We start from the raw sequence: 20,363 nt of genomic DNA, 5'->3' as shown, positions 1-20,363 counted from the left end.
AATGCTATAGCTATTCATGTAAGAACTGAAGTGATTTTGGTTATTATCAAGAAAACCATGGAAGTTGCTAGATATCAGCTCTTAAATTAAACTCTTATGAGCTATATTTGTTATCATCACTACAGTATATTTGTCCAAACAAATGTACCTTTAGTTGTACCAGGCATTAAAATGGATCAATAAACTGTAGAAACAAGGGTGGTCTAATCATTTTTTCCATGACTGTATGTGTACTTCGTGTTATTTTGCTTTCAGTCTGATGCGCTCATTGTTGCTTGGCCGCACGGTGACTGAGTGGTTAGCATGCTGGCCACACAGTCAGGAGATCAGGAAGACCTGGGTTGGAATCTCCATTTGGACATTTCTGTGTGGAGTTTGCATGTTCTCCCCATGCGTGGGTTTTCTTCGGGTACTCCGGTTTCCTCCCACATTCCAAAAACATGCATGTTAGGTTAATTGGAGACTCGAAATTGGAAGTGAATGAATGTGAGTGTGAACGTTTGTCTATATGTGCCCTGCGATTGGCTAGCGACCAGTCCAGGGTGTACCCCGCCTCTCGCCCGAAGTCAGCTGGGATAGGCTCCAGCATACCCCCGCGACCCTAATGAAGAAAAGCGGCATAGAAAATAGATGGATGGATGGAAAAAGAGTCTCCATTCATATTACAACATATAAGATGTTTATTGAAAACAGCATAGTTCGTCAGAGAGAAGAAGATGCGTGACGTGAACGTGAACGTGGTGGAATGTTCCGGAGCCTCCATCATCATCATCATCCTCATCATCACAAGCGACATGTTATGAAACAAACGGTTAGTTCCGCTTCTCTATGTTAGACAGACGGGGGAAATCAAATAAATTATGTGGCTATTGTTGTTGTAGAACACCTGAAGTGGAATGCAAAATAAAAAAAAGAAATAGCTCATACGGCTACATAAAACTCTAAAAAAACAAAGTCTAATGTCTCTTATGTACATCAGCAAGCACGTTTCAAACTATAAATTAATCTGATGAAGAGAATACAAATCAATGCATGAGGAAGACAAAAATAAAAAAAGACAAAATTCCAGCATGGAAAATAAAAAGCAACAATAAAACAAGAAGTCATAAATGCTCTATGAGTCGTTTTTAAAAAGTGTGCATCACCCAAACGTAAACATATCAGACAAGTTGCGCTCATTTTCAAATTTTCTCACAAAAAAAACCCACATTCGTTCACATCGGGGTTGTAATGCTATGGTTTGCCTGCTAGCTTCTCGTGTTAGCATCCGATCTACAGCCAAATTGCCTATTTAGGATGAAAAACGTGACAACACCGACGATTCGTACAAATTCACTCAGAGTGCTAATTTTTTTTTTTTTTACGTTCGCTCTTGGTCGACACATCACGAGCATTCCGGAACATGCGCTAACAACGTCACGCACAAGTGAAAAACAACACATCCAGTTTGAAAGCGCCAGACAACAAATTAGCTTGAGTGAGCGTGGAGGATGCTGCAACAGTGGATGACAGATAGGGGGCAGTAACGAGTGAGGTGATCATCTGGCTCTTCTATCAACGAATGAAAAAACAAACAAACAAAAAAATCCCCCCCAAAAAAGCAGTTAGCTTGAATAAAAACGCTCTCACCATAGGGAAAGCTTTGACACAGCATGGAAGAATAAATAAAAATAAGCAACCCAACGTCTTTTTTTTCTTCACGTCTTTAAGTGCCTTTCATTCTGCTTCTTTTCCTTACATTCAAAACCAATCATTTGCTAGCGTTTTGCAGGAAGACTCGCTTGTTTAATACTACTATTTGATTTATTTAGTGATTCAAAAGTCTCCCAGCATGAATTAAATAAAAGTACTTTGCGAAAAAAGGGGGTACAATTCATTAAGTACTCACACAGTCTTGTTGGGAATTTTAGCAGCGCGTGAACACCACTTCTTTTCTCTTTTTTTGTTGTTGTTTTTTTTTACTTTTTGTCATCCCATGATGCTTTGCTGCACTTTCAGAGACGAAGCAGACTTTTAAGACTCTTTTGGCACCGTGACGGAATATTAATCATAATAATAACTTGCGAGACTTCATGTCATTTTTAATACTGAAGAGCAACGTGTTAGCTTCTTCACACACACAAACAAACGTCCACCTGCTGGCCACTGGAAGTATTGCTTTGTTGGACTGCTCAGGTGCAAAGCACGATGGGACTTTCGTGTTGCGTGAAGGTTCTCCACTTAAAGGCCTCTCAGGTTAATAAAAGTCTCTTGGCCAGCAAAGACTTGATGAACGTCTCTTCCGTATTGCAAAGCACAACGCCAGCTCGGCTAGCATGAGCCTTCACACTGGCGTTTTGAGCCAAAAGTAAGATGGCCGCCTTCTTGTCTTGTGGAACGTTCTGGCTTCTTCTCTTTATTTAAAACACACCAGACAGAAGCTAACCACCACAACGACTATGAGGGAGATACCGAAAAGAAAAACATACTACTACGAGAAGAAAGAGCGAGCATTATGAGTTTTTTTTTTTTTCTTTCGAATTTTCTTTCATAACTTTATTATTTCAGTACAACTTTAATATTTAATTTTTGGACTTTTTTCCAGCATTGTTCCGATTGTATTATTTGATCAAACTTTAGTTGATGTACTTTGTGACTTTTAATCTTAATGTTGGTATTTTATTTTTTTACACTTTTTTCCTGTAATTTAATAACTTTTTTCTCCGTCAACTTTTCCAAGTAACTTTTAAAGCCTGATCTTTTCTTTTCTTTTCTTTTTTATTATAATGTGACAATTTGATCTTTTCCATGTGTTTGTTGCAATTTAGCTTTTTTTCCATCTGACCTTTTCCAAGTGACTTTATGAAACTTTTTGATCTTTTTGCCGTGTTTAATGTAACTTTACCACTTTCTTCTCATTTTTTTTTTTACAACTTTTTATGACCTTTTTTCCTTGTAACATTTTTAAACGCGAAAAGATAAAACATTATTTTTGCCATTTTTATTGTAAATTTAAATGCTTTCTTCCCGTAAGCATTTTTGAATGCTTCTTTGGTAAATGTATCGCTTTGTTCACACGACTTCACTTTTTTATTGCTCCGACTTTCTTCTCTGAAAATGACATTTTTCTCATAGCTTTGAGTTTTTTTCTCATAATGTTCTGCCTGTTTCCTCGTCCCTGTCCTTTGTCATCTTTTCAGTGCGTAAAATAAGTTACAACATTGGAAATAAAATCACGTTCTTTCTTAATTAAGCAGACCTGGCCGTGTTCATCTATAAATATCTTTACAAATATACACCTTAATGAATCTATAAACCTTTTTTCAGCGTGGCCTTTTCGTGATTTTCCATGACAGTGTCGTCTAGATTGCTTCCGTCCAAAACAAAAACAAATTTTGTTGAAGGTAAATGACAATAAAACACTAATATTTGCATGTACTGTACGTATTTACAATAGATTCTTTTCTAAAGTGTGCTGGTCACCTCACACGTACGCGTGACGATGACGCTCGCTAGCGGCAGTTGAGGGACTTTGGAAGACTGTTGCCATGATGGATGTGACTTTACCCTGGCAGGAGAGCGTCCTAAACCTTTGGCACAGTCTCAAGACCGAAAGATTTTGTGCTTCCTGCTCCAGCATCCGGAAGCTTCTTTCCCAGTAGGCACAGAATGGTCCCCCCCCCCCCCACCCTCCCTCCTCAGATTGTCCATAAGAAAAGACTGGCCTGAATATAAAAATAGACTTTGTGAAAATCCTTCAAATTTCGTCCAGTTAAAGACTCGATTCCTTCGTCCCGCCTTCCCTCCAGCTGGGGTCTTACGTCCGAATGACGCCGTTGCTGGGAAGCTGCTTGGGAAGACAGGGCTCGTCTGGAAGCGGGTCATGGGCGAAGACGGAGTCGTCCCCCGAGGAGCAGGTGCTGCTGGAGTCCTGGCAGGTGGGCGAGTACTGCTCGAACGGCACCGACAGGTCCAGGTACTCCTGTGGCAGCACGGGACACAGGTCATAAGGGAAAAGTTGGACGTGTGTGTGTGTGTGTGTGCGTGTGTGTGCAGTCTTACATCAGTTGAGGTCATGGATAAAACACGGTCGTGGTCTTCTACCAGCTGCCTGAAGGTTGGCCTCTGAGACGGCACCGCATGCCAGCACTCCCTCATGATCATGTACCTGCAACACACACATTAGCACGTTAGCTTTAGCTCAACGCTGACCCAACAAAAGCGAGAAATGCATGATTTACACTAGACATACCCCACGAGACATCTACTTCAGTATGTGGAATCAAATGATGGAATGGATAGAGAAAGGAACTCAAACAAAGCACTAAGATGAGCGATTTCAAGAAACAGTACAAGCAGTTGATGTTTGCAAAATACAAGGAAGAAGAGTCTTGAACTTGTTCTGTCTATTTGTATTTATTATTATATTGATTATTATATATGATTATTATTTATTATGATTGCGAGAAAACCCTGACATTTTTATTACAACATTGATACTTTATCATTTTTGTGTGTATAAAAAAAAATCACATGAAATACAGGAAGTGAGGAAATGTACTCCAATAGATGTGGAACGGATGGGGGGTAGGATCAAATAAGCTTTGCTTCTTCCTGTTCCTGTTGGACATGTGGAACTGCAAATTGAACTATGTGATGTATTCCATTGAAACTTGTATGCACGTTCAAATAAAATTAAAGCATTACCAATTCAACCAGAGAGGAGTTGCTCTACCTAGCGGCCAAGTTGGTGAATTAGAGTTTCATCAACACGTCAACCCTCTGAGCAAAAAAAAAATAATAAATTCAGCAACAAGACTCTCAGTTCTGTTCCACAATGCTAATTGAGCTAATTTGTTAATCTTTTTTGTTTACCTTCCGATCACAAATGTAAAAGCCATGTATTTAGTAGGATTTCGTAAGAAACAAATTAACACAGGTGACACTGATATAAAAATCAATAAAACACTAATGACAATGAAACTGGCGTATCATTTTGGCGTGACATGGCAGATGATTCTTTTCTGGGGAACCCCCCAGCAACCTGTCAAGGAACCCTTGGCTGACCTCACTGTTGGGTTTGGAAAGTCATGTTATTTTTAAACCAACCAAACTTGATGCTATTCGAACTTTTTGTCCTCCTTTTTTCCAAATGAGAATCGATAAGCAGAATAATAAAAAACCTTATCAATTCCCACCCCTCACTATAGGTAATATCAATAAGTGTGAAGGCTAGGTCTTGTTTTTTTTATTATCATTCTTAACTCTTTTGAAAGTGTAAAAATAAGTTGGGCACATAAAACAAAGGTTTTCTCCGGGTACTCCGGTTTCCTCCCACATTCCAAAAACATGCATGTTAGGTTAATTGGTGACTCTAAATTGTCCATAGGTATGAATGTGAGTGTGAATGGTTGTTTGTCTATATGTGCCCTCTGATTGGCTGGCGAACAGTCCAGGGTGTACCCCGCCTCTCGCCCGACGTCAGCTGGGATAGGCTCCAGCATATCCTAGTGAGAATAAGCGGCATAGAAGATGGATGGATGGACATAAAACAAAGGTGTACTGAAATGTTGTGCACCTTAAATGCATTTAAAACTAACATTATGTTCTGTTTATGAATTGTACAACTTCAGGGGTGAGTTCAGAAGTTCAGTACAACCACAGCACAGACCCAAAAACTGTCCCTCTGGATTTCTGGAGGTCTTCCACCACCTCCACCTGCTATATCACTTACAGCTCATGTGTGCAGTTAGCAGGCTTGTCCATGCGGTGTCCCTCCTTCAGCAGCTTAAAGAGTTCCTCCACGGGGATGCCCGGGTACGGCGAGCCCCCAAGGGTGAAGATCTCCCACAGTAACACGCCGTAGGACCACCTGATGATAAACACAATACACATTAGAGGTCAAACCACAGTGAAGCCGCCTGCATCCCTCAGAGGACGACAATCAATACAAATATTGACCTTCAATAACTTACTGTGAAAGTCAACATGCTTCACACATTAGACACATAGAGGAACACTGCGGTGATGCTGTTGCAAAGACGCAGCTCTTGCTAGGTGACTGGATGTGTGTAAGAGTGTGAAGTTATAAGCTGAGTCATGTCTCCTTTCACTGTAAGTAGCCAAGTAAGTGCTGCATTATTCCTGAACGCCAGAGAGACGAAGGACGCTAACGAGATAATGTGCAGTCTATTAGCCTGCTGCGCTATTGTTGTGCTGCCCCCGTCCTCTCCTGGCGGCACTTTAATCTAATTATGCATGCTTGGGTCAAGAGAGGGCAGAGGACAGCAGCTACCGGGCCGAGTCCAAACAGAGGAGGGAGAAATGAAGACGTTAAAATTCAGGACATTGAGCTGCTGAATAAACAGCTAATCATCATCATCGTCATTATTATGTGCTGGAAGGAAGCCAGGGAGGTTTTTTTTTTAGGGTCACGCTGAGTTCACTCACATTTTTAGGAGGAATGAGCAAGTTTAAGTCAGTCTGATGTGAATATTTTCAAGCAAGCTGCTTGCTGCATGTAAATGGAGGCAAAGTAAATAAGAGAAATGACAATGGAGGTACTGTTTACTCTCAATGCTACTTTACACTCAAACAAGATTAATGATGTGGCTGATGGAGAAGACCAGCACCAATACTCTAGTATTGCACTATGGAGTTGTGTAAAGTTGAGTTTTTATTGGACGTAAGCAATTTGTGCATTTGTGTGAGGAGGGGGTGCGTGTTCTAAATAGATCAACACCCTATACATTTTACGACCTTTCCTGTTACGTTAACGTTTTTCCCTTCATGATGTCTCCCAAGCGTGAGGCAGACTCTTCTGAATGCAGTACATCAACAAAAAGGAAAGTGAAAGTGAAAAGTGAAGTGAAATTAGACTGTCAGAAAGTGGAGAAACACTAGTCCAAGCCGCTCAAACGTCGCAACAATCATGAAGGACAAAGATGGCACCTTTGAACATGTGACAGTATCTGCTCCTATGAAATGGATGATAACTAAGCAGTGTGGGCGTCTCATTATTGAGACTTCCTTCTCCCAAACAGCTTGTCTATCCCCTCCTTGCAACGCCTCTTCCAGTGTGCCAGACAACCACAGGAATAAAAGTAAGGAATTGTTCTCTTTTTTTATTACTTTCATTTTGTTCTTGTATTTGATCTTTTTACTGCAGTATTTTATATGTCCTTCATGCGTCCTGTGTACGATGTGAATGACCTAGGAGTAGGGATGTAGGAGTAGGATATCGGCCCACCGGTATTATCGGCCCGATATTGGCTTAAAAATGTAATATCGGTCAATACTGTTATAGGGATTTTTCCCTATAATGAAGCCGATAATAAACACAATGCTGTATATAGGCCTATGGGCTCCCACGGAAATGATAACCTCATCAAACCGCCTCTCAAGCGTGGAAACAAACGTGGGTGGCCAGTAGCAAGCTAGCTTGCTCCTTCCTTCCATCCATCTTCTAGATATGCCGACCTATCCTCACTAGTAGGAATGTTACAATTCCCGGAAGTAAGCGGCTGTAAAATCTGAGACTGTGTGTGCTCGCTCTATTAGGAGAGTCTGTGGGGACGTCCGTGAAAATGTCGCTTTTTCATATGATATCGGGTGTATTTTCATTCATATACATCTTTGTTAGGTAGACTATTTCTTCCTCTTCAATTTTGCATCGGATTTATACTGAGTGTTGGACCACATGTAGTCATCCAAGTGCTTTGAAAGTTAAGTCCAACTTTCAGCCTTTCAAATTCAGGGATCAGATCTTGAGGACAAGACAAAAGGTATGTAGGATATAAATTCACTGTAATGTAATTAAAATCTGATGGTGCGAAATATGTTAATTTTGGCACGGAATTACTGTGTACATGCAATTTGTAGTGTGCCGTGGAAACCAATGCAGCGTGCTGCTGCAAAGTGGCAGAGTGGTGGTCACTCCCCACTGGCCATCTAGACATTTCAGGTATCAACTTATTGCCACCCCATGTGAGTAATGGTCTCACCAAACGAAAAATTTCTGGCTCCGTCACTACTGCCGCACTAAGAGTGCTAGGACAACATGAAAATTATGACACTTGATTTTCGTCACTGGACTTGTTGATGAATGTAAAAACAAAAAAAAATGTAAATGGCTACTCTGTTGACTTTTAAAACAAATGTCACAGCCTAAGCCTAATCACAAGTATTTCTCAGATGTTGTACAGTGATTTTTACAGCCACGTTGAGAAGCTAATTGTTGATGCTGTATCCATTAGCTTAACAACAGATATGTGTTAATTTCACGACAGGATATATGTGATTTTACACATATCGGTATCGTCTGATATCGGTATCGGAAATTGAGAGTTGGACAATATCGGCATATCGGCTGTTGGCAAAAAAGCCAATATCGAACATCCCTACCTAGAAGTTAATTTAGGCATAAGTTCCCAGGGGAGTAGCGTGAAATGAAATGTATAAAAATAAAGAAGTGATAAAATGTTTACATCTTGCACATAATTGTTACATAATTGTGCACACAAGTATTAAGGTTTGAGTTTTAACATTTTGGATTGACTCAGAGCACCGTAGTTATTTAATAACATTCATTCTTGACTCATCATTGTGCACCCAGTGAAGTAAATAGGTACACTAATGTAAACCTTAAAAATTGTTTTTTAAGGATGTAAATATTTGCATTAATGTTGTAGTGTTGCCATTGTGTGCTATTATTCTGAACTTTAACAGCCACATTACAGCAATAACATCATCAGCTTTTTACCACCTAAAAAACATTGCCATAATGAAGGGAATAGTGTCTAAGCCAGATTTAGAGAGACTAATCCATGCCTTTGTCTCCAGCAGACTACTTTAACAGCCTTCTCACTGAGCTCTATAAAGGAGTTGTAAAACAGCTGCAGTACATCCAGAATGCTGCTGCTCGAGTCCTGACGAGAACCAGGAAATATGACCATATTAGTCCAGTACTCAGGTGTCTGCAATGGCTTCCTGTGCCAGAATAGACTTTAAAACAGCTCTGCTTGTGTACAAGTCCTGTCATGATCTTGCACCAAAGTACATCTCTGACATGTTCGAGCCACATAAACCATCTCGGGCTCTGAGAAGCTCAGGGAGTGGTCTCCTGTGGGTGCCCAGAGTCAGGACTATAACATGGTGAGGCTGCATTTCAGTTTTATGCTGCCAAAATCTTGAGCAGTCTTCCAGAAGATGTGCGACAATCCTCAACTTTGGCAATGTTCAAATCCAGGCTGAAAACACTTCTATTCAACTGTGCATATGACAACTGACTGTATTTTATCTGCACTCTTCAATTTGAATTCATTATTACTTTTGTTTGTTTTTCTGGAATGATTTTAATGAATTTAATGTAATGATTTTATAGTGATTTTATGTTTTATGGAATGATTTTATGTCGTGATTTTACCCTTCTTTTCTGTAAAGCACTTTGAATTACCAATTGCGCTCTATAAATAAACTTGCCTTGCCTCCTCTATTATTGTAGCGCCTTGATGAAAAAGCCTAGGGAGATAAAGGGAAGTCGGTGTGAGAGTGACCTGGCTGCAGAGGTTCTACGACTGCACACAGTAAGGTCTGGCTGCAGGATCCACTTTGTAAATGTAGAGCTGCTGAAAAAACACGGCGGCTTGATTCTCGTCTCAGCTTGTTCCCAGTCTGGTGTAATCACACGGGGGAGCCGCTGTTGACGGGGGCCCGTGTTTGCCTTGGATGGCTGTGCTGGGGGATACAGCGCTGAGGGGTGGGGGATTCCTTGCTACTACAAGACAACCTTCCTTTGTGACCTCCAACCTTAGTGAGCTGCGATAGAGCCACGGTGAGAGCCATGAGAGGTGCTTAAAGGTGTCTTTTTCTTTGAATCCTAATGGAAAAACACCCTGAGGGAAGGATGGGACTAAGTCTGCTGACCCTCTTATCTCCCCCTCTCTCTCGGGCCAGATTGGATTTGCGTTGTTAAAACATGGCTAAGACGCTGAGGCACCGCTGTGGTTCCGTCTCTCTGATGTCGTGTCGGAGATTACGAAACAAACGCGGCGAGGAATGCGGCGCTGCTGATACAGGAGGAGCTCGGGATCATGGTTTTCATTCCGTATTCACACGCGGGTGCTGAGCGTCTGACGCTAACATGCTCCGTCGTGAGATTTCAACAGCATACAGGAGCTCCACATGAGCGGACGGTCGGCATGCGACGCTTGGTTAGCAAAGGACACTCACACGTCGCTCTGGTGCGTGTAGACGCGGTCAAAGAGAGCCTCTGGAGCCATCCATTTCACGGGCAGACGGCCCTGCAACAACACAGACACAACAGCACCGCTTTGGTCAACACACAGCTGAGCCAGCACAAATATCATGTATGTACAATGGCGGCCATTTTGACTCCATCACTGATCCTCTCCCCAAAACCAAACACAACAAAAACACGTCCAACAACAATTCATGAGTTTACAACCTTTTGACCAGTATTTTTATAATGTGAATAAAAGAAAAAAACACTCACATTTGTGGTCTTTTTGTAGTAGTCTATATTGTGCACGTCTCTGGCGAGACCAAAGTCAGCAATCTTCATCACGTTGTCCTCTGTCACAAGGACGTTCCTGGCTGCCAGGTCTCTGTGGATACACTGGGGAAGTACAAACACATCAAACACATCAGGAATAGTAATTGTTCAGTGTGTTACATGTGAAAAGCATGGGGTTCTAAGGTTGTGCCTTGTGGAATTCCCAAAATAGAGATGTTGAAAGTTGCTAGTTGGTGCAGTTTACTGTAGAGTGTAAGGACAATTGGAAGTCCAGACACACACACGACTGACCTTCTGTGAGGCAAGGTACTCCATGCCTCGGGCCACCTGGTAGGCGCAGGACACGAGGTCTTTGAAGGTCAGCTGCTCGTCTGGGATTTTACACGTATCAAAGGAATAGTCCATGCCCGGTGGCCGGCGCGCCCGCAGGTACTCCCTCAGGTTGCCTTTGGAGGCGTACTCCACCAGGACGTACAGAGGACCTGCAGGCGCAACAAAGCACAGTCACTTCCGGGACACGTTGCACCACTAACATGCTAGCGACTTTGTTGTCTTCACTGCACTGTGGCCTCACCGTCCTGTGTGCAGGCTCCCAGCAGGTTGATGATGTTTTTGTGCTTTCCGATCATCTTCATCATCTCCATCTCAGACACCAGGTCTGACAGATCTTTATCTGTGGCATCATCTGAAAGACAGTAGACCGATCAGAGAAGAACAGAAGCAATACTAGCAAGCAAAACGTAAACACAGAAAAAAAACAAAATAACATCATCATCATGCGTCTTAACACCTTAAAAGCTCCCAAGTCCAATCAACAGTAAAATACCCCACAGGACTAATTGTTGGACTACTAGATGGGACGGGTATATTCTCATAGTGTAAACAGCAAGACTCAGTGGTTCAAAATCTATATCTTTCAGGTATTCAAAGGTAATATCAAAAGAAAATAGCAAAGTCAGGGTTGAGTAATCATCATAGACGTGGACTGGTTCTCACCTTTTAGCATCTTCACAGCAACAGTTAGCGGTTTGTTGGGCTTCTCCTTGTCGATGCCGATAGCCTCGGCCATCACCACCTGACCGAAGCAGCCCTCGCCCAGCGGTTTGCCCAAAGTGAGCCTGAAACACGAGCGAGCAAAAAACCTCACTACCTGGATGCAGCAATGGCCTACATGTTTGTACCCAATCTAAGGTCTAATGACAGGAAATATGCTGAAGGACAAGCTTACCGGGCACGAGGAAACTCCCACTTAGGGTCAGAGGGCAGCTCCAGCTCAGAGACGTTGGCCAACATGGGTCCGTCGCTTGACGACAGGCGGGCGATCCTGACCAGCGGCGTGTTGGAGTTCATGGAGGAGTTGGAATCCAAGGACACCTGCTTGGGTGCAAAACAAAAGAAGGTTGTTATCGTCTCTGAAAGGAAACAATGGCGCTTGAGAAAGGTCAAAGGGGGAGGACAGAGGACATGCATTCAAAGAAATTCATTGATATCTTCTGATAGTGACCTTAATAAAGTTTGGCTTTAATGTGATGGGATGTTTAGTTCTTCATGTTAGTTACTTCATTTTTCAAGGAGCAACTCTTGATAATCCTACCGCTCTATCAATAAGGTGACTATAAATACTGCAAAAGAGGGGGGTATGGATAGTCTCCAGCTTCTCGTGACCCTACACAAGGATATGCGGTAAAAACTGGATGGATGGAGAACAGCATGGAATGCAATGTAAACAATACTGAAACAATCTTGGATAACTAACATTTAATGGGTTTTTCCCTTTGCCCGTGTCCTGCCCCTCTACAAAGAACTGTGAAAATCAGTTATGTTGTTTTGGTAATGCTGCGTGCTAACAATGATAAAAACACTTAATGTTGTACTGTATAAATAGAGCCACGCTATTCGCGAACGTTAGTCCCAAAACAACTTGAGAATAGTGAAAGAGACGCCCATAAAAATGTCTATTTTTGACTGTAATGAAGCACTATGGCTCAGTCCTCCCCCTCCAAAACCTCCTATATTGAAAAAAAACCCCCTACCAATGAATGATAATGAAATATGACAGAACAAATGGAATCGGAGGTACGGTCCACCCTTTAGCCTGGTCGTTAGGTCAGCACTACAACCCCGTTTCTGTCTGTTATTGGGCCTCTTCCAGCAGCTCACAGTGGAAGACGGCTCTGCTGGGTCATCCTGCGAGCTTAGCAGCCTGGGAAGGCATTTCTCCGATACCCCATCTACATAATCCATACTGCTTGTCTGTTGCAATTCCACTTACCATCTTATAGTAACTTGTGTTCATCTTGCTGAAACTTATGAGGCCCGATTATAATGAAGTTGACAGTCGAAGCTAGTGCTTTCATAGCCAGGATGTCACGTTGTTAATCATCCATGTATGTTGTATTACTATCCTGTACATTTTATGCTTTGTTATCACGTATTTATAAATTATTACCAATTTAGGATGAATGAAATGTGTTTTCGGCAAAAAATGCTTTATTTTCAGAGAGAAAAAGCACAAATGAGTGGGTATTCCCCCAAATTGACTAAAATCCACAAATTTGCAGGGACAGGAATGCAAAAATCACAAATATGCGGGGATCCACTGCAGTAATAGTGAGAAATTGTCTTTGTACTTGTTATTTCTTTACACTAACATTAAACATCACTATGTCAGAGCTCCTTTCCAAACGCTAACACGAGTGGCGACTTCAACGAAGTGTGGAAGCTGGATGTAACAAAGACAAATGTAGGAAGAAGTGAAGAAGGAGCGATGGACGTCATCCATCAGCAAAGTCAGTTTCCTCTTCCTGCGAGCGCTGTGATGAATTGTGTTTGTGTGGACGCCTGGCAAACAACTTCTCCACTGGAGCAAAATGAGAAAAATGTTGTGAAGCTCCAGAGAGGGGAAAAAAAAAGAGACCGGCCCCAAATTTGGGAGGCATGAAAAGTAATATGTGATAGAAGATGCCAGCAGGTTTATGGGAGATTTAGTCGCTTATGAAAAAAGAAGGAGAGAAGCGGGAAATTAGTTTCACCAAAAGCGAGCAAAGATTACAGAAAAATGCAATAAGATCGTTGCCTTATAAGCACGGCCAGAGGAGAGATGTGAATTCTTGCTGCAGCAAGGAATCATTAGCAAAATCAACTTTTTGATGTGAGAGATTGTATTAGCTTGAAGGGCGAGGCAGGAAAGTCCACGCGTGTCTCTCAAAGTGTTCAAATGTTCATTAGTCAACCGTACTTGAACCTGCTTTTGACCTGAACTAAACCAACGTTTTTCTTGACGTTTCCGTGCAGCTGCTCCTTGTTTTTTTTTTTTTTTTTTTGAGGGCGGGGGTGTTTCTCTCCAAGTAGCCGAAGGGGCGAGTGAAACGTAAAACTAGCACTGACAGTCGGCGGAGGGCATAAATACCCCCCTGAGGTGCGAGCGCTCCAAGATAAATGTGAACACATGTCAGCAAACAGCAGAGAGATATAACAACCTTTGCTGCTTATTTATATTCTACACTGTTTCATTTTATTCATAATTCACTTTGGTTACTTAGGATTTTTCTCACAGCAGCAATTTTATGGCTTAATTTTACCGTTACAGATCCGATATATTGAAATATTAACAATATACAAGTTAACTAACACAAGATGCCTAAAAGGAACGCTAGACTATCTTGTATACTTTGGACCAACATCTTCATAGATTCAGCATTGAAATTCATGTATTATTCGCTTAGAAATTATACATTTATAAGGCAGGAAATAATATTCAATACGTTAAACATCAAAAGTGTAAATTAACACCACACAACTCACTATAAGGCAGTGCAACTATGTCACGTCTCCCAGCCAACTGACAAAAAACGTTGATGATACTAACTTTAGAATGAAAAGTGTCATGTATTTATTACGAGTAGTATTACAGTTATTTTTTAGAAGTTACTGGAGTAAAAATGTTTAATGCACTATAATAATTTTTCTCAGGCTATTTAGAAACCTTATAAAAAAACAAAAAATGTAAGTGCTGCATCCTTGAAAGTAAACATCTTAAAAAAAAAGAGTGAAGAGTAATAAAAACATCAGTGGTATTTGGGTATAAGTAATCATATTTGTGTCACATTTAGGGCAGGGTTTCCAAAGTACGGCTTGGGGCACATTTTCCACCTGAAACTTGTTTTTTAATTGGCTAGTGTTAATTCTAAAAATAAATCAGCACATTACAATGGATTATATATTACGACCACACTGAAAAATACAAAAGGTACCAAAGGTTGCCAGACATTATGAGAAAAAAGTTTAAATGTTAAATACGGAAGATCTCATACTTGTACAAATAGCAGTGTAAATCGGAATTGGCGTTTTGTGACATGTATTTTCTCACATACAACGGTTTTCAGTATTTCTTGAAATTCTGGCTTTTCAACTGTATTAAGATGACTTTCTGTGAACGCACACAATTTTTTGCTGTTTTTTTTGTATTTATTTTGTCGACCCAACGTCTCAAGTCATGTTGACTGTTGGGATGAAGGCTCTACATATCGATATGTAGTTTTTTTTCCCCAGATCGGAAAACTGGGTTAGGTGGATATGTTTGATGTGGGCAAATTTGTTTTGTTGCCTTTTATGTTGCTACCACTTTCAAATAAATTGACCAAATTGTTTGTGTTGATGGGCTCAGCTTGCTCATTATTAATATTGTCACACAGATGCTGTGGCATTTGGCTTTGCAAGCAACTTTTTCCCTCACGTTACCTTCCATTGCTCCTCACGAAGCTCCACGCTTTTGCTGTGTGTCAGTGTGTGTATGCTAGCGGCCCCGCCTCTCCCCACAGAGACAAAACGACTGTATGACTGACAAGAGGTCGCACTCTGTTTGCCGGTGAATATACAGTATGTATGAAGGGTATCAAGCGTCTGGGTGCTGAACCAATTCACAGAGTGAACACTCTTCCTGAATGAGGCCAGAGACGTGGAAAACAAACACGCATGCACATGGCAATATAGTATATGGAGACCAGCAAAATTATCTGGTTCATTTTCATTTATCGTTCATTTTTATCATCACAAGACAGTTTTTTTCTAAACAAACACCCCTAAAATACAGTAATGAAAACATGAAATACAAGAAGAAATGAAACAAATAAAAAACGAAAGAACAACTCCTAATGATTGCAGGGGGAGGGGTTTACAGGGTTGTGCAAATCTTGTATCTACTTTCTGTTACCTGTCTCTTGAGGGGGAACTTGGACAGCTTTTGGACGGGCGGCGTGGGCAGCGTCTTCTGCGTGGTCATCCTCATGCGACAAAGAACCACGATGACCACTGCCAGGATGAAGAGCACGCAGCCCGTTACGTAGATGAGGATGTCTGCATAATAGTCCTCTTTCTCCGGACTCACTGATTTTGTTTTGGGGAGATGGGAGAACAATTAGAGGTACTTTTACTGTGTAACATGCATTAATCCACATGTAAACAACACAACTAATAGCGCAGTGAAAAGAGACTTTATCTTGTAAAGTAGGTGGTGTTGGCCTGCAACAGGTAATTGCATCTGTGAGGTGTTTCTCTCCAGGGAGGCAATTATCATGGTGCACAACAAACACAATAGAAAACATCTTCACAGCAGCCTCATGGTCAAAGCGGTGTATTTGTCCAATTAGAGGAACAATAACACATGTACAGTACCTCACTAAAGTGAGTACACCCCTCACAATTTTGCTAATATTTAATAATATTTTTTTCATGGGACAACACTGAGACACGACACTTCAAAACAATGTAAAGCAGTCAGTGTACAACTTGCAAATTTACTGTCCCCTCAAAATAATGACAAACACAACCATTAATGTCTACACCGCTGGTAACAAAAGTCAGTACACCCTGAAGTGAAAATGTCCCAATTGGGCCCAGTTAGCCATTTTCCATCCCTGTTGTCATGTGACTCATTCGTGTCACAAGGTCTCAGGTGTGATGAGGGAGCAGGTGTGTTAAATTCCTGTTCATACTGGTCACTGGAAGTTCAACATGAAACCTCATGGCAGAAAACTCTGAGGATGTGAATAAAAGAATTGTTGCTCTACATAAAGATGTTTTAGACTATAAGAAGTTTGCCAACACCCTGAAACTGAGCTGCTGTGAAGCTCAGGTCAACTCCATGCCCAAGAGACTCAAGGCAGTGTTAAAACAATGGTGGTCACGCAAAATAGTCACACTTTTGGCCCAATTTGGACATTTTTACTTCATTTTTACTTTTGTTGCCAGTGGTTCAGACATTAATGGTTGTGTGTTGAGTTATTTTGAGGGGACCATAAATTTACACTGTTATCCAAGCTGTAGACTGACTGTCGTCCCATGAAAAGATGTCATAAAATATTTGCAGAAATGTGAGGTGTGTACTAACCTTAGTGAGGTACTGTATCTGTAAAGGTCTATACTACTACACATATTTGATCATTTTGAAACAAATTCTTTTACACTAACTTGTACAGCATTAGACATAGTCCACACATGGTTTGGACGTGTACCTGGGAGCACCGTGAGCCAAGCAGAGTGGTGAGCAAAGCCAATAGAGTTCCCTGCCAGGCAAGTGTACTCGCCCGCATCCTCAAAAGACACATTGGCCAAGAAGAGAACCTCTAGCTCCTTATCGGTAGTGTTAATACCGGCCGTCTGTGGAGGATGACAGAGGGACACCATGAAGGAGGGACAGAGAGCATGGACAGAACCCAAGAACCTTTAAAAAAAAAAAGACACCCTGCAGAAAATAAAGAGGAAAGCGGTCCAGAGAAGACACCCAAGCAGACCCTTGACCACATTGAGAGAGAAACATGAAACACACTGAAGAACAGCAACGCAAAACATGACTGATTCTACACCATCGCAACTCACTGTCACGTGTACGTGACATGAACAACATGATGCTTGCCGCTTTCTAACTGCAATTTGACTTTACAACACATGCTTTTACATCTACTCACAAAAAGCAGCTGTAATGTAAATTATACAACAGGTATTTGAGGAGAAATCGTGAATTTAGTGGCATAAATGGCAGCAAATTTCAAAATAAAATACTCTCAGAGTTTGTACAAATAATTTAAAGGGTCCTATCCTGCTCATTCCAGGGGCTTTTAAAATTATATTGGATCTCACTGGGACACTATACACGCGCTCAGATTTTGCAGTCTCCTCTACTCAGTTGCAATTGGCCAGGGGTTGAGGGTCAGGTCCGGTCCCCCATCAACCCGACAATATACGAGATTTAGGAGTGGCATAAAAATGAAACCAGTGATAACTTAAAAACGCACTAACGTCATGATATGGCATAACATATAAAACAAGAGTACAACATTGGCTTTTAAGGAGCATTTGGTGGACATTGGAATTTTATACAGCATTTACAAAGATTGTCAACTCACTAGCAGAACCAACCCAGCAGCTAATGAAATCATTGCGAGCAAAGCAGAGCCCAAGAGGAGCCCCCGCAGAGAGGACGAGACACAACAAGGTGAGCTCAGCCTTTTTACCTTCTTGGCGTATTTTGAGCCAGAACGCATTTTCCGACTTGCCTACAAAGTTAGTAGCACGGCACCAGTACTTGCCGGCGTCTTTGTCTGTCACATTGGACAGTTTGAGAGTGAGCCGGGCCTCAGTGTTCTGGCTGACAACACTCTGCAGAGGGAACAATGACACGATGGGCGTTTAAACATGCACGACACACACACACGCACACACACGCACATATGTATATTTCAGAATAGATCAGACATATTTCTTCTTGCTAAGCTAATTAGCACATGGCTGTTAGCAAATGTTACACATTCATTCTCCTTGTCTGGTGTAAATAAGTTCTTTGGTATTTTTGATGCTGTTATTCTCGTGTGCCGCAACTGTTGGGAAACGAGTATTTCTCCCATTGCGGAACTAATCAAGTCTTCTTCTTCTTTATGAAACGGCAAAAACAGGATTAGATACCTCAAATCAAATGAAAAAAATGCGTATTTTCGAATTAAAAGGCAATTTTTTTACCAAGCACTTTCTTTGTTAGACTTTACGTGTTAAGTGTTTTGGCAATTCTTATTATTGTGCTTATAGTATATAGGACGTTGGTCTACGAACACATTTTTTAATTTGTAATTTTTTTAGTTCAGTACATACTGTATAACATAAAATTAGCAAATTGGTCTAACATAATAAGAAAAAAATATCCTGTTAAAATAGGTATTTTGACCATGATTTCAGATATGTAATCTTGCTTAGATTGCTCTTTCTGCAGTGTATAAGAACATTCTATAAAAGAGAAAATATACACACAAAACATGATTTCCTTCAGTAAAATATCAACAGTATCTGTGCATTACTACACCTTTAGTATTGGATCTCTTGTATTGTATTGCATTGTATACCTAATTAAGTGGTCTGTGACTTTGTGTATGATCGAGTGTGTATATTTGCAAGCATCCCAACCAGTGTGTATGACTACACAAACACAGCACAGTGAAACCGTATGCGTGCATTGCAGCATTAAACACATTACAGAATGACGTTTTCTAGAAAGTGCTGTATAGAAAAACTCCTGATGAATAATTAAAAAGGCACAGAGCAGCAAACATTTTGTGTTTTCTCCTTTGCTCATGAACATTGAGGGCTGGGCTACAGACGCTGGGCAACTTGCTCATCATTAAACCCCCGTTTTTTTTTTTTAAACACCCCCGTCCCCTCCCCCAGCCATCAAAGAAGACCTCCTCCTCTTCCTCCCACCCTGGCCTCGACTTAACTATACAGTAGAGGCCGCACACGAGATGACGGCTCAATGAATGAACTGTAGTGCGCCACACACACAAACACAAACACAGACTCACGCGCACGCACACACATGCTAAATACTGTTTCAATTATGTAGTGTTCCAAAAGAGAGCGAGGAGACGCGGTTTTGGGTTGATAGGCTTCCCTCTCTCCTCCCTCCATTTTCCATCCTTCTCTTTTCTTCCCTTGCTATCACAGTTGGCATGCTCGCTACAGTCGCCCATGATATGGTGGTGGGAATCGCAACGATACCGTCAAAGATATTTAAACCACAATAACAGAAAGTATCACACTATGGTCAATTGAGGGAAAACTACAGTACAAAAATTCTTGCTTATTGGACAATATAATACACAGAAATGTCATACTGTAGTACTCTCCTCATTCTTAAAAGGTGGGGGCATATGTGAGCTGGAAGGTGCTTGTCACTGCCGTCCTTCCATGGAGCGGAAAAGTCAGTGGGTGTTTTTTGGACAGCAGCAAGTCAAATGAATTCAATATAATTTTATGCTCTGCTGAATGAATACATGACAGAATTTGATTGCCAAGATGGACGATTATAAATCCAAGCTCACCAGAAGGTGATCAGACTTTTACAACAAAGTATCCGAGCTTTTGCTGGAGAAAGATAGGGTGCATGTATTTCATATACAAATAAAAAGTAAGACCACAAATGCTTTTCAGTTAATAAAAAAAAATGAATGGGACTAAGAAGTATTTGAAAACAACATTTTTGACAAAAGTGAATTCTCATCTTTTTCCTGTTGTCCTCTTAATGAGCAACCTCTATTAACAGAAAAAATAACTCACAGCATCTCACTGGTAATATTGAATAATATACTGTAGCTATCTCTAAGGAATGAATTGTTTTTGGTCTCTGGGCCAAACTTTGGACACATGATTGAATCCACCATTAAGAATGGCTTCTGTGATTGTGTGAAATTGATTGATTGAGTGTAGGTCTGCTTGAGGTTTCCTGTCTAAAGAAGTTACAAGTTATGCTTTAAAAACTCTCCAGAAGCATTATCTGCTAAATCAAGCATTAATTTCATCAACCGGT

At 41.1% G+C, this 20,363-nt stretch overlaps 1 protein-coding gene across 7 annotated transcripts in view; it reads right to left on the bottom strand.

Moving 5' to 3' along the window:
- Window positions 1-662: 662 nt before the first annotated feature.
- Window positions 663-20,363, bottom strand: part of fgfr3 (fibroblast growth factor receptor 3) — a 70,008-nt gene continuing 50,307 nt past the window's right edge. For 2 of the 7 annotated variants that reach the window (XM_054795680.1, XM_054795683.1), the window contains exons 8-18: window positions 17,026-17,170; window positions 15,720-15,898; window positions 11,742-11,887; window positions 11,510-11,631; window positions 11,088-11,198; window positions 10,805-10,995; window positions 10,493-10,615; window positions 10,210-10,280; window positions 5,714-5,851; window positions 4,042-4,147; window positions 663-3,961 (exon numbers count right to left, since the gene is read on the bottom strand). In XM_054795680.1, coding sequence (XP_054651655.1) covers window positions 3,797-3,961; window positions 4,042-4,147; window positions 5,714-5,851; window positions 10,210-10,280; window positions 10,493-10,615; window positions 10,805-10,995; window positions 11,088-11,198; window positions 11,510-11,631; window positions 11,742-11,887; window positions 15,720-15,898; window positions 17,026-17,170 — 1,497 coding nt within the window. In that variant the 3' untranslated portion in view covers window positions 663-3,796. Of the gene's footprint in view, window positions 3,962-4,041; window positions 4,148-5,713; window positions 5,852-10,209; window positions 10,281-10,492; window positions 10,616-10,804; window positions 10,996-11,087; window positions 11,199-11,509; window positions 11,632-11,741; window positions 11,891-15,719; window positions 15,899-17,025; window positions 17,171-18,024; window positions 18,170-20,363 lie in introns of all 7 variants that reach the window. The other 5 variants (XM_054795681.1, XM_054795685.1, XM_054795682.1 and 2 more) reach the window with 3 other exon arrangements.

This window comes from Dunckerocampus dactyliophorus, chromosome 13, assembly GCF_027744805.1.
Source record: "Dunckerocampus dactyliophorus isolate RoL2022-P2 chromosome 13, RoL_Ddac_1.1, whole genome shotgun sequence".
Taxonomy (NCBI): Eukaryota; Metazoa; Chordata; class Actinopteri; order Syngnathiformes; family Syngnathidae; genus Dunckerocampus; species Dunckerocampus dactyliophorus.
This window is presented reverse-complemented; position numbering and strand designations above follow the sequence as displayed.